The following is a 12,720-nucleotide window of genomic DNA, read 5'->3' as shown; positions in this document are numbered from 1 at the left end:
TTAAATTTTCATTAGTCATTTCATACTTCTTTGATAGATTTTTTCTTACAAAAATTAAAACAATCAAAATTATTTGATACTCTCTAACAGGCCACTTCATTATGGTATCCGATATCTTATTGCTCACGATTCAGCTTTGTGAATATTTCTCAGATGTTATTTCTTTCAAAATTAATTTGATTGGTCCTCGGACCGATTATATTTGGCTTTGTTTTTAAAATTGCCCCGCAGCAATGCGCATATCACATGCAAGAATCAGCTGTCATTCGGCAAAATAATCGTACGGTCGAAAATTGCCTCTTTTAGAGTGTTGGAGCAATTGTAGTAGGTTTCTCTTACCGTACTTCATTTAAACGGACATAAAAACTAAATTGGCATAGAATATATATAAATATGTAATATAAAAAAGAATATGTTTGTAATAGAATCGTTGCTTGGTTTATTTTTGGCTAGTCTTACTCGCCTAGCTTTTTCAATGCTAATTCATCCTTTTCATTGAACTCACGAACACTGACATCTTCTCTTTTTAATGTTTGTAGCACCTCACCATCGTAGCTGGTTTTGTTATACTCAAGTTTGTGGTTGCTAATTTTATTCACCAAATCAAAATAGTTATTGTAAATGTCTCCATTATAATTGCCCAAAACTGACTGAACCAAGAAATCTGAGTATTTGAATGAATCTGTTAAACCGATCACCCTTTGTCTTAAATATGGTAAAAGCACTGTCATGATGTTTAATTTTAATCTGGTGATTTTTTCGGAATCCAAGATATTAAATTGTAAAAAGTAATTCGAATTTTCATAGATAAAGTAATTGGATAACAATAAAATCAAGCTTTGCAAAACCTTTTTAACTGACTTTCCAGTGTTTGGTTTGTTAAAATATTCAATAAAAGAATTCAAGAGATAATAGTAGGCATTGAATTTAGATAATTTGACACATTCAGTAGTTATGATATCCCAGTTATTGTTGTTGGTTGATAGGATATCATTGCAACTTTTAGCTAAATTGAAGATTACCGATCCAATCAACTTCAAATGAGAATTGTAATCATTAACATCAAAGTCATCATCATTATTGTCATTACTGTCTTTGCTGTTGAACGCATCAATCAAATAGCCGAAATCTTTTGGGACAGCTTTAAATTTCTTTGCTAAAATCTTTTGAGCAAACTTAATAATTGATTTACCAGCCGATGTAGCCAATATATTGTTATCACCTTCCCAAGTGCATTGAACTACCCAGTCGTTATAACCTTTTCCAAACCCAGCATAAGCTGAGTAGCCATGGCCACCACATGCTTGTCTGCATTCGTCTATCAAGTTGGCAGTAAACCAGGTGCATGTTGATTTCAATGAGGCAGATTGAACAAACAATGCTTTTAAATCATTAATGGAAGTGAACAAGAATTTCTCATCCGACATTAAAGCTGGGTCCTGAGATAATTTGTCCAAATTATTATTGACGTTGGTATGATTGATCCTTAACTTGTCAGAGGCACATGAAATGGCGTAAATGGTGGCCAACAAGGGGATCAATCTGTATTGGTGGTGAGGATAATCAATCAACTGTTTCTCCAAAACAATGTTGTTGGAAGCAGATTTCTTTTTTTCAAACTCGTTTGAGTAGTTTAAATCTGGATTCGTAGACTTGCCAAACTGTCTTCTACCAACAGCATATCTTAGGGCTATAATAATAAATCTAGCACCATGTCTGAACGATTCAATAACCATGTTCATTCTACCATCCAATAATGCACTGTAAGCTAATTGAGCTAAAGGAGGATCAATGACTATCGATTTATCCTTTTTGTCAACAATCTTACAATATTTTTGCAACATAAAGTTCTTTGGGATCTTGACGTTGGTAAACTGGATCCAACCATTATCTATACCATCTCTTCCCATTTTGGCACCAATATCGCCAATTGCAATACCGGGAAAAAGATTGTGATTTGAGTCTCTTAGGGGAACAACAAATGTTTTAACACCGTAGTCTTTGCCATCCACAATCAATCTACAGTAAGCAACACAGTGATTGGCAGACGATGCAGCACCACCAATCCACCATTTAGTTGCTCCTAGATGAGGAGTGTTGACAACGAAACTTTGATCAGACGAGTTGTAAGTTGCAGTTGTTTCAACACCTGCGACGTTAGAACCATGGGCTAACTCGGTCATAGCAAAGCAGCCATAGATGTTACGGACACTAAGGGCACCTCTTTCAAAAGCCCAGTAATTGAACTGGGACTGAGTTCCAGTTCCTTTAATAGCATTGAGAAACAAGCCTAAATGAACACCTAATCTTGTGCCGAGTTGCGGATCATGGACTCCAATCAATAGCAATCTCTTATTGAAATTAGAGAGATCGATGTTATAGGGATTAAACGCTGCTTTACCACTACCGTCCTTCGAAAGTTGCTGGTTTGACTTTTGCGAGAAGACAATGTCGTTCTCTAGATAGTTTGATAGTTGTTTAATTTTCAAGAACGTTGTTTTTCTAATGTCGTTTTTGGATAGATTGTCATAATGGTTTAGTTGATCATTATTCAAAATTAAATCTCTCTCTAGTTCTTGCATCAATTTTAAAGTTTCGGTAGAATCCTTTGAAGTGTTACCTTCAATAAAGGTAAATAACTCGTCGATGTTGAAATCAGTGAATCTGTTTCTTTCATTGTTAATGATGTTGGAAGGGTTGGGGATATTGCCAAATTCAGTTCGAGACATGATGAGAAAAATTGGTGTTAGTGTGGGAGAATTAAAGAAGATTTGCTGGGAAAGAAGATCGAAATAAGGAGTTTATATTGCAGAAATCAGAGCAATCCATATGAAAATGAGCAGAGATGGAGAACCGTTAAAATGGCTTCTGATGAACGAAAAAGAGACCACGGATGGGGACGGCGTGGAGAGCGCAGAAGCACGCAGAAGCACGCAGAAGCACAGCAACAGCCGCAGTGTTGTGTGTACAGAAGCGGGTTATCTGGCAGGGAATGACGGAACCGCTACTTCCTTGTCGTCTCGTATATCTCGTACCGCATACGCATTTCCGAGGGTCTTATTGGTCGTTTATGATCGTTTGCGTCGTATGTGCAAGTCGAATGCTTTTTGCAATTTTGATTAATAACATTTCCCAGTATTTTTTTGGGTTTTTTTTTTGTTTTTAAACCAATTGATTTCGTTTTATTTTCGATAACTTGATTTCTATTCACTGCCATTAATTCCGTTTTCTCTTTACTGACTGGCTTTTATTCGTATATATCTTCCAAGACCACTGCAACACAAGAAGCTTTGCCGAAAATATAAGCAAACCATAATCATCATCAACAATGGAGGTTGCTTCGACTTTTATATCCAACTCATCATTATTAATCAACAAATCCATCAGCGATTTCAGCTTGGACAAACTCAGTTTGGGAAATTTTGGGTTTTCTGATTTAAAAAATTTAAACTGGGTGTCTTTGCTAATTACTTCAGTCATAGCTTTGTTGATCTATGATCAAATTAAATATCAACTAAATAAAGGTTCGATTGCCGGTCCAACTTTTAAAATTTGGCCCATCATCGGTCCGTTTTTAGAGTCGTTTGATCCCAAGTTCGAAGAATACAAGGCCAAATGGGATTCAGGACCATTATCGTGTGTTTCCATCTTCCACAAATTTGTTATAATTGCTTCCAAAAGAGACATTGCAAGAAAAATTCTTATGTCTCCCAAATATGTCAAACCCTGTGTAGTTGATGTCGCTGTGAAAATTTTGAGACCAACTAACTGGGTTTTCCTTGACGGTAAAGCCCATGTTGACTATAGAAAGGGCTTGAATGGGCTATTTACCAGAAATGCTTTGCAATCATACATTCCAGCTCAAGAGTTTGTCTATGACAGATATTTGACAAAGTTTCAAGAAATCACGAAAAAAAATGGGAAATATCCATTTTTTCACGATTTCAGAGAAATAATGTGTGCAGTGAGTTTGAAGACATTTTGTGGTGACTATATAACTGATGATCAGATTAGAACTATTGCTGATGATTACTATTTAGTTACCGCTGCATTGGAATTGGTGAACTTTCCTATTATTTTGCCATTTACAAAGCCTTGGTATGGTCGAAAAGTTGCTGATATGACAATGAAGATTTTTGAACAGTGTGCAAAGTTGTCAAAGGAAAACATCAGAAGTGGTGCTATTGGAAACTGCGTTATGGATGCTTGGGTTGAGATTATGGATGATCAATCCAATACAGTTCGTGAGTTCTCGAACAGAGAAATTTCAGAAGCTATCTTCACATTTTTATTTGCTTCTCAAGACGCTTCATCGTCTGCATGTTGTTGGTTGTTCCAAATAGTGGCAGACAGACCTGATGTGATCCAAAAGATCCGTGAAGAACAATTAAGAGTTCGTGATAATGATCCATACAAGAAATTAAGTTTTGAAATGATAGAAAACATGACATATACCAACATGGTTGTCAAAGAGACACTAAGATTCAGACCACCAGTTTTGATGGTGCCATACGTTGTCAAGAAAAACTACCCAATAGATGAAAACTACACTGCTCCAAAGGGATCAATGTTGATTCCAACTTTATACCCTGCGTTACATGACCCTGAGGTTTATGAGGATCCAGAGGAGTTTATTCCAGAAAGATGGGTTGAAGGGTCGAAGGCATCAGAAGCTAAGAAAAACTGGTTAGTATTTGGCACCGGACCTCATGTTTGTTTGGGCCAGCAATATGTTATGATGATGTTTACTGGATTGATTGGAAAAGCCTTTTTATTTAACGATATCAAGCACCACATCACTCCGCTATCTGAAGAAATCAGAGTGTTTGCAACTATTTTTCCTAAAGATGATTGTATTTTGGAGTTTACAAAAAGAAAAGATCCCAAGGCTCTTGAATAAACAGTCCTCTTGATTATGCTTTTAGATGAGTGCTTAGAGCAAGTTTTTGTTGGTCTTGATTTTCATACTTATATTATTATTTTGTTACTATTCTATTACTAGATTTTGATTACATTCTATTAGTTTAATCCTTAGTTTTTTTTCTGTTATTGGTATACTCCACACAATGAGATTTATATATATTCTTTGTTTTTGTTTTTGTTTTCACCCTTATTCCTATTCTAGTATATTTAGGTTGATATTCTGATGCTCTTTTTATGTATTCTTTAATTTTATGCCCTATTGTTTTCAATGAACAGAAGTAAAAGCAGCAAAGAAAGCCAAAGCGGAAGGGCCCCCTGTGGCTAGGCAGTGCGGCTTGTGGCGAGTTCCGCGGTTATTTATAGCCTCATCTATACAAATCGTGCAGGTAAATGTCCCAATCTGGTGGAAATTTCTGAAAAAGCAACGGGCCTTTTGTGGCAAGTGTGCTGGATTCGGAAATTATGTATGTTCTTTCTTGGCTCTTGGCTCTGTTTTTTTAGAAAACAGAGCGTATTTCTTACTGATTTCCCACTCGATGAGAGCTCGTTAAAGATGGTTATATTCCAGATCTTGGGGAAACTTGTTTCAAAACGTAAAACAAGTCGAGTTTTGGTGCTCATATTTGGCTATTGCTGATTGTTTTTTAACTGGTCGAGCAGAAAATGGTGAAGCTTCATCTTGTGTCTTCCTTTCTAGCCGTGTACGCTATCCTTTCTCATTTTGCATCCGTTGTAGCTGTGGATTTGGATGTAAACGACGTGAATTCAATCAAAACTGCTGCAGCACTCATCGCCGATGGGCTCATGGACTATTATAATGGGTTGGAATATGGCCAGGTAATTGGTATGTTCTCTGATCCTTATTATTGGTGGCAAAGCGGTGGAGCCTGGGGCTCCATGATCGACTACTGGTTTTATATGGAAAATGATACATACAACGATGTTTTAAAGCAGGCCCTACTTTATCAGGTTGGCGATAATTGGGACTACATTCCTGCCAACCAGTCCACAACAGAAGGTAATGATGATCAGGGCTTTTGGGGGTTGGTGGTAATGGCTGCTGTCGAACGAAATTTCACCAACCCAGCTGAAGATGAGCCTCAATGGTTATATCTAGCCCAAGCTGTCTTCAATAAAATGGCTTTCAATTGGGATACTGAATCTTGCTATGGTGGACTAAGATGGCAAATTTTCCAATGGAATTCCGGATATGACTATAAAAATTCGGTATCTAATGGTTGTTTGTTTCAAATTGGTGCAAGATTGGCAAGATATACAGGTAATGATACTTATTTAGAATGGTGCGATTTAATTTGGGATTGGATGGTAGATATAAATTTCATCACAACCGAAAACTGGTGGTTTGTTTATGATGGAGCTACCATCGGTGACGACAACTGTTCTACCACAGTTAAATTGCAATGGACCTATAACCAGGGCTTGATGCTAGGTGGATGTGCTTACCTTTATGACTATACGGGAGAAGAAAAATGGTTAAATAGAACCCAGAGATTATTAGATTCTTCAGTGGTTTTTTTCAACAACTCGAATAACATCATGTTTGAAGCTGCCTGTCAAAATGCTGGCACTTGTAATACAGATCAAAAGTCATTCAAGGCATATTTTTCAAGGTTTTTGGGTCTAACTGCTAAACTAGTTCCACAAACTTATGACCAAATCATGTCTTATCTTGTACCATCTGCTCTAGGTGCTGCTCAATCCTGCTCTGGTGGTACTGATGGCAAAACTTGTGGTATTAATTGGTTTCATCCGGGTTGGGATGGGAATTGGGGTCTTGGGGAACAGATGTCTGCTTTGGAAGTGATTCAAAATTTAAATGTTATAAACCGACCTGCTCCGTACACAGCAAATACCGGTGGCTCTTCTATAGGTGATCCTTCTGCTGGAGTCAATGATTTACATGGCTCAGCAGAGTCTGAGTTATCATTGTCAACAAAAGATCATGTTGGTGCTGCCATAATAACAGCTGTAGTTGGTTTATCTTTAATCTGTGGTTCAGTCTGGTTAATAATTTGATTTTTTATCCATCTCTTTTTATTTATTTTTTACTTATTTCTACTCACTTGATTTCATCTTTTTGTTCAACTTTATCTTTTGTATACTATACTTGTTCATTGTCATTAATTTCTTTGTTAAAGAACTGGTCGTTTATAAACTATATCATTTTCTTTGGATTTGTATTTGGTTTTATTTTTACTCTACATTAAAAGAAGAAATTTTGTTTATGTATTGCTATTCTAATCAAATTTTTTTAATACAAAAACCTCTATTCTTTACTTGCTATAAAGTAACAACTATGCGAAAAATGTGTAAAGCAAAACAATATAGATTGTATCAACCAATAAAAAAACTAACCCAATATAAATTAAAAATTATGAGTGAGAGAAAAAAAAAAAATTATCAATTTAGAATGAAACAATAGAAAAAAAAATTATGAAAATTAAACTGGAAACTAAAACTAAAGCTGAAAATAAAAATGAAAATGAAAATGAAAATGAAAATGAGTTCGAGAATAAAAATGAGAATAAAAATGAGAATCAAAATGAAAATGAAAATAAGAATCAAAAACAAAAATCAATAATAAACATAAATACAAAAAGTGAATGCAATTTATTTCCTAACTTTTGACACCCTTTGCCTTTGATGAAATCAAAACATTTCATCTGCACTTGATGTATATGGTGCAAACCTACTTCCACCAAGTCTGGTTTTTCCAACACTATGATCCACCATATACTCTTCTAAAATACTATCTGTTATGGTTCCAATATAATAATATCCATCACTGCTAGACCAACTTACAGATCCGCTTTCAAATTCAAACCTCTCAACTTTCATCTTCTCCAAAATACTTTCGTTTCCAATTGTGAATCCTGGCGGAACTAAATTCTTGAGCGAAATTATTTTGCATCCAATTTTTAGATTGGCTTTGGTAAATAGTTTAACAATGCTTGAATTAAGCTTTAAATCAAAAATATAATTGTTCACTAAAATCACATCGCATTCTTTTAGTGTGTCCAAAACATTTTTATTATCCAAAAATGATTGCCTGAGATAAAAATCTATTGCCCCATGTGTTATTCCAAAAAATTTGCATCTCGCTTTGAATTCTTTCAACTGAATATCTGTTAACTCACTTGCTTCTTCCATGATTTCACACCCAAAACTTTTGCACCCAAATTCCAATGACGCCTGTAAAACACAATTTCCAACTCCCGACCCTAGATCAAAAAATTTTTTATCCTTATTTAAATTGACTTTGTTGTACATTTTCGATAAAACACTGGGCAATAGTTCCCCATAAACATTATTTGAGAATGCTTTGTAATGTCTCAAGTTTTTCACTTTGGGAGTTATAGTTCTAAGATATACTTGCGTTAGTACCTCATGGATAAATCCCACTGGTATTGTCAGCGCATTTCCGCTTGATATATAGCTTTTAATTTGCTTTCGATTGCTCTCGATCATTTTATTAAAACTTTCAATCAAATCTCTGAACTTTTTTAAGTTCTTATTCAAATACGAATCATACAATTCATATAGCAACGGACTAACATTGTTATAGTCATAACCATATTGCTTATGAAACTTATCTTTGGGAAAATAAACTGCCTGGTATAGCTCAATGTTTTTACCAATTTCATCAAATGGATTTATTTCCTCGTCCTTTGGAAAACATAAACAGTATTCTTCGTAAACATTCGAATGAACTGGCGATAGTAATCTGACTTTAGGAACGTTGTTGAGATCCAATGGCATCGAAATATTCCGATTATCCACTTTATCGGAATCAAAATAATACAAATATCTATTTGGATACTCTGAAATAAAGTTTCCACATTTTCTAAAATTTAAAAATTGTTCACCTTTAAATTCTAAATTACTGGCATCGTTTGAAAAAAACTTCCGATCTGCTAATTTGAGCTGTTCTTTCATGAGTATCGGATTGATTAAAAAACTTTTAAACTCCTTGGGAAATTCATAACTTTTCTTATTAGCAGCAATTATAAGTAGACTATCAGAAGGTGTTCTCGATCTTGACCGTATGGATTGACCATTTGAAAGATCATTATAACTGCTTCTGCTAATAGCTTTGCTATTCACACTATTTTTTTGTTTTCCGTTTGGAATTTCTAGTCTTTGGTTCTTTAGTTTGGGGCCAGGTTTATTTTTCACTTTAGCTTGAGATGAAAAAACTTTCTCTTCGTCATCAAGTTTTGCTTTTGGTTTAGAGCCAGGTTTTGATCTCAACTTTTTTTTAGGATCATGAGACCCAATGCTTTCACTCGATTTTGATTTGCTAAACAAGGACCTTTTTGATTTTGAATTACTTGATACACCGCTTTCCTCATTTAAAGTGGCCATTGATAATATTTCTTCATCAAGATCATCAACTTGATCACTTTTATCAGTCATTTCGAAGTTCCCTGATTCTTCCAGTTGGTATTCCTGTATTTCGTCATCAGATTCACTTTCATAATGTTTGCTGAAACCATTGTAAATAGTTTTGGCTTTTAAAGTAATATTATTCTTGATTTTGAGGTTAGCTTCGGAACTCAGTTTTAATTTAGATCCCAGCTTAGGTCCAGGCTTATTGTTAAATTTAGTTTCTTGATTTTCGAGTGTTGTTAAAAATCCTTTTTTATTTTGTTTTGATATTGATTTAGAACCTGCTTTAGACCCTGGCTTGGGTCCTGGTTTCAGACTATGTTTAGATGCACTTTTAGTGTCGATTTTATTTTCCAAAGCTTTAAGTGATGGATTTTTTGCCTTTGTAATTACTTTTGGTGCAGCTTTTTTTATTTTTTTATCAGTTGAAGTAGAAGAAACAGTCGATTCAGTTTTGGATGTTGTCTGCGTTCTCTTTGGTTTAATGGGTCCAGCATCCTTATCAACGTACCTTTCTGGTTTCTTTTTATCAACTTCTCCTCTTATAAACGACCTATTGATGTTATCTTTATTTATAAAACCTAAAAGATATGCTCCCTCAAGTAGGCCTTGTAATTCTTTTCTCATGCTTTTTGTTTTCTTTTTCTCAGTTGTCTTTTTTGGCATGATTGAAGATTCTATTTTTGGTTCGTCAATTTGAGGTGTATTGTTATTATCAACAGCATTGATTAAGATTTGCTTTACATTTGGTTTCTTTCTTTTGGCAAAAACAGATCTTCTGATTCTTTTTCTTTTCTTTGCTGGTTTAGTTGAATTTTGATCATCAGCCAAGTCACCTAGATTAGAAGAAATACTGGCTGATTTGCTGAGTTGATTTATGTGAGTATTGTCAAAAGAAATGTTTTCAGATTTTAATATTGACAGTTTTTCTTCTGAATCCTCATTAATTTCACCGGTAATTTGTTTGGCGATATTATCCAAATCGTCAGTGTTGTTTACTAAGGAATCATTTAACTTATCATTATTATTTTGTGCTTCACAATTATTTTGTAATTCAACCACATTAGTAGTTAAATCACTGAGTTTATTTTGAAATTGGTTTCTAGAAACAAATGCTTTTGGCAGATTATGCATGATATTATTTTTTTTATTATTTATTTGAATGGTTTCAAATTTTCGGTTAGTGGTATTTGGACTGGTAATAATATTATTATCATTATTATCATTATCATTATCATTATCATTATCATTATCATTATCATTAAAAGACTTTGAGTAAGGATCTGATTTAGGATTTTCAGGGTTGTGATTTTTATCACTTTTGCTATAATCGGTTTTTGTGCTATTCTGATGCTCAGCTATTTTGGCCTCGTTATCATTGTTATTATCGTTGTAGTTAAAGTTGTCGTTATAGTTGTCATTATCACTATCGTCATTCAATAGCCTGTCTATCTCGAACTGAAAATTATGCTGGTTAGCAATGCCATTCATGTTTTTATTGAAAGACGACTCAAAATCGTTAATTTGATTTGTGTTCATATTGGTATTGTTATTACTAATTATACTTATACTGTTAGCATTTTCATTTTTAGGGTTATTTTGAGAAGATATATCAAAATGATGATCTGTATTGCTTTCATGGATGCTGTTATCGTTAAGAATTTTATCGTGATGAATGGTGTCTATAATTCCTTGATGGCCTTCAGTCTCATGTAATTCAGTAGTGTCTTTTAATTGTATCAAATCAGATATTTTATTGAATTCGCTGTTGAAATTTTCAATAAAAGGCTGATTGGATGTACTGTTGTTTGGATGCTGGACAATATCAGCTTCTATTTCAACAGACATTTCATTAACCAGAGTGATTTGTAAAAACTCTGAAGTAGATGAGAAATTCGATCAATGAGCTACTATTTAAAGGTGCCAACTGAATATGTTATGTTATATATATATACCAATCCTGCTTTGGGTTAAAAAAAAATAATCAAAAATACGAAAATAGAGAAATTTTTAGATTGAAAAGTTTGGTGTTTTCTGAGCAACGCAATTATCTCCGGACAAAATCAGCGATCCGCACCACACAAACCGCATGCGCCGCGCAGTCTCCGTGGCAAGGCCCAGAAAGATCCGCTTAGTACCGTCATACCTGCGTCCGAACTACGAACGTTACCGGACTCAATTGCGAAATACCGTCGGTAACCGTAAAGTCATTGAATATTATGTCCTTCTGTTTGGCGTCGGGATAGAAAATACGCCGCATCCTGAAAAGTCGGCTGTTTCTGATTCTGGAACCTTATCACTGACTTTTCCAGAGGTGGCGACTCAGCGACAGATGAAGCAACATGAAGAGAGGGTTTGATTTGGTAGATTGTGCTAATTGCACCAATGACCAACATGGCAGCATTAACAACCCAAATAATGTTGATATTTTGGATGCGTTTTTAAACCTATCCATTACCTCGGAGCTAGATATCAACAACCAAAACTTGCGTCTCCATTTGAGCTCCAACAATGAGATAATAGAATTGCTAAAGCATTTGTCGAAGTTTGTGTTCAAAAACTTGTTGAAGAAAACTTTCCTTACGCGAGCTCAAGACAGCAACGATTTACTCGTTTTGCAAAAATCAATCTATCTAATATACTCGATATTTTGTTTGTCATCAAAAGACATTCAAGCTGCTGATTTGAATAATTTCAATCAATTGGGAAGTCAATTGAACAATTCAAGCGATAGCAACCAGTTTAACAATGACAGGCTCCAACTGTTATTAGATTCTAGCTTGACTCCCTTGAATATCAACTTCACTAAAAATTACCAAATCATTATTTTATATTTGCTCCAATTTTATAAATTTATCTTAAAATTTGATCCAATTCAACCCAACTATACCAATGATACCAATGATACCAACAACACCAACAACTCGATAGCTGGCATACTATCGTTGAAACAGAATTTGAACATTTGTATTATAACGTTAGTTGAGAAACTTTCTTTGCATTCAACTGAAACCAAACAAGAAATAAGGGATTTTTTACTAAATTACCTCTTTCAACTATCGATCAACAACACCAATAACAAAAACACCAACATTAATCAAAGTTTGATACTCAAGTTTCAAAAAATCTCTACATCTACTCATGCATTTGCTATCCTAACCAGTGGTAAAATTATAAAATGTTTAAACTTGAACAACTTGTTTTATATCAACTTATTGCTAAAAATTTCTTCCAACATTTTTATTTTCAATATTACTCCCTTACTAACTCTTCATTCTAATTACAATTATCCCAACAATTTAAAAATTCTTAAATTTGTTGATATCTTTCAATCGTATCATCTATTAAATTCCATTGAAAATTTTTTAAGTTTGAATTATAATTCAA

The 12,720-nt window shown here is 34.4% G+C and overlaps 4 protein-coding genes across 4 annotated transcripts; 2 read left to right on the top strand and 2 right to left on the bottom strand.

Moving 5' to 3' along the window:
- Positions 1 to 91: 91 nt before the first annotated feature.
- On the bottom strand, positions 92 to 2,761 carry POX1 (acyl-CoA oxidase). Its single transcript, XM_020193195.1, has one exon. The coding sequence runs from the start codon at positions 2,727 to 2,729 to the stop codon at positions 456 to 458; it is 2,274 nt and encodes a 757-aa protein (XP_020047288.1). The 5' UTR covers positions 2,730 to 2,761; the 3' UTR covers positions 92 to 455.
- A 567-nt stretch (positions 2,762 to 3,328) lies between these two features.
- Positions 3,329 to 4,900, top strand: ERG5 (C-22 sterol desaturase; the record flags this gene model as incomplete). Its single annotated transcript, XM_020190534.1, has 1 exon — positions 3,329 to 4,900. The coding sequence occupies one exon, from the start codon at positions 3,329 to 3,331 to the stop codon at positions 4,898 to 4,900; it is 1,572 nt and encodes a 523-aa protein (XP_020047287.1).
- Positions 4,901 to 5,727: 827 nt separating this feature from the next.
- ASCRUDRAFT_7953 (glycoside hydrolase family 76 protein) lies at positions 5,728 to 6,960 on the top strand (the record flags this gene model as incomplete). Its single annotated transcript, XM_020194392.1, has 1 exon — positions 5,728 to 6,960. One exon carries the CDS (start codon positions 5,728 to 5,730, stop codon positions 6,958 to 6,960), a length of 1,233 nt encoding a protein of 410 aa, XP_020047286.1.
- Positions 6,961 to 7,389: 429 nt separating this feature from the next.
- On the bottom strand, positions 7,390 to 11,266 carry DOT1 (histone methyltransferase DOT1). Its single transcript, XM_020193194.1, has one exon. It carries the CDS (start codon positions 11,179 to 11,181, stop codon positions 7,594 to 7,596), a length of 3,588 nt encoding a protein of 1,195 aa, XP_020047285.1. The 5' UTR covers positions 11,182 to 11,266; the 3' UTR covers positions 7,390 to 7,593.
- Between the last annotated feature and the right edge of the window lie 1,454 nt (positions 11,267 to 12,720).

This window comes from Ascoidea rubescens, assembly GCF_001661345.1.
Source record: "Ascoidea rubescens DSM 1968 unplaced genomic scaffold ASCRUscaffold_6, whole genome shotgun sequence".
NCBI classification, from domain to species: domain Eukaryota; kingdom Fungi; phylum Ascomycota; class Saccharomycetes; order Ascoideales; family Ascoideaceae; genus Ascoidea; species Ascoidea rubescens.
This window is presented reverse-complemented; position numbering and strand designations above follow the sequence as displayed.

What these genes read in the sequence shown, in the direction of transcription:
- POX1 (XM_020193195.1), bottom strand. Translation starts at nt 2,729, where the DNA reads ATGTCTCGAACTGAATTTGGCAATATCCCCAACCCTTCCAACATCATT.
- DOT1 (XM_020193194.1), bottom strand. Translation starts at nt 11,181, where the DNA reads ATGTCTGTTGAAATAGAAGCTGATATTGTCCAGCATCCAAACAACAGT.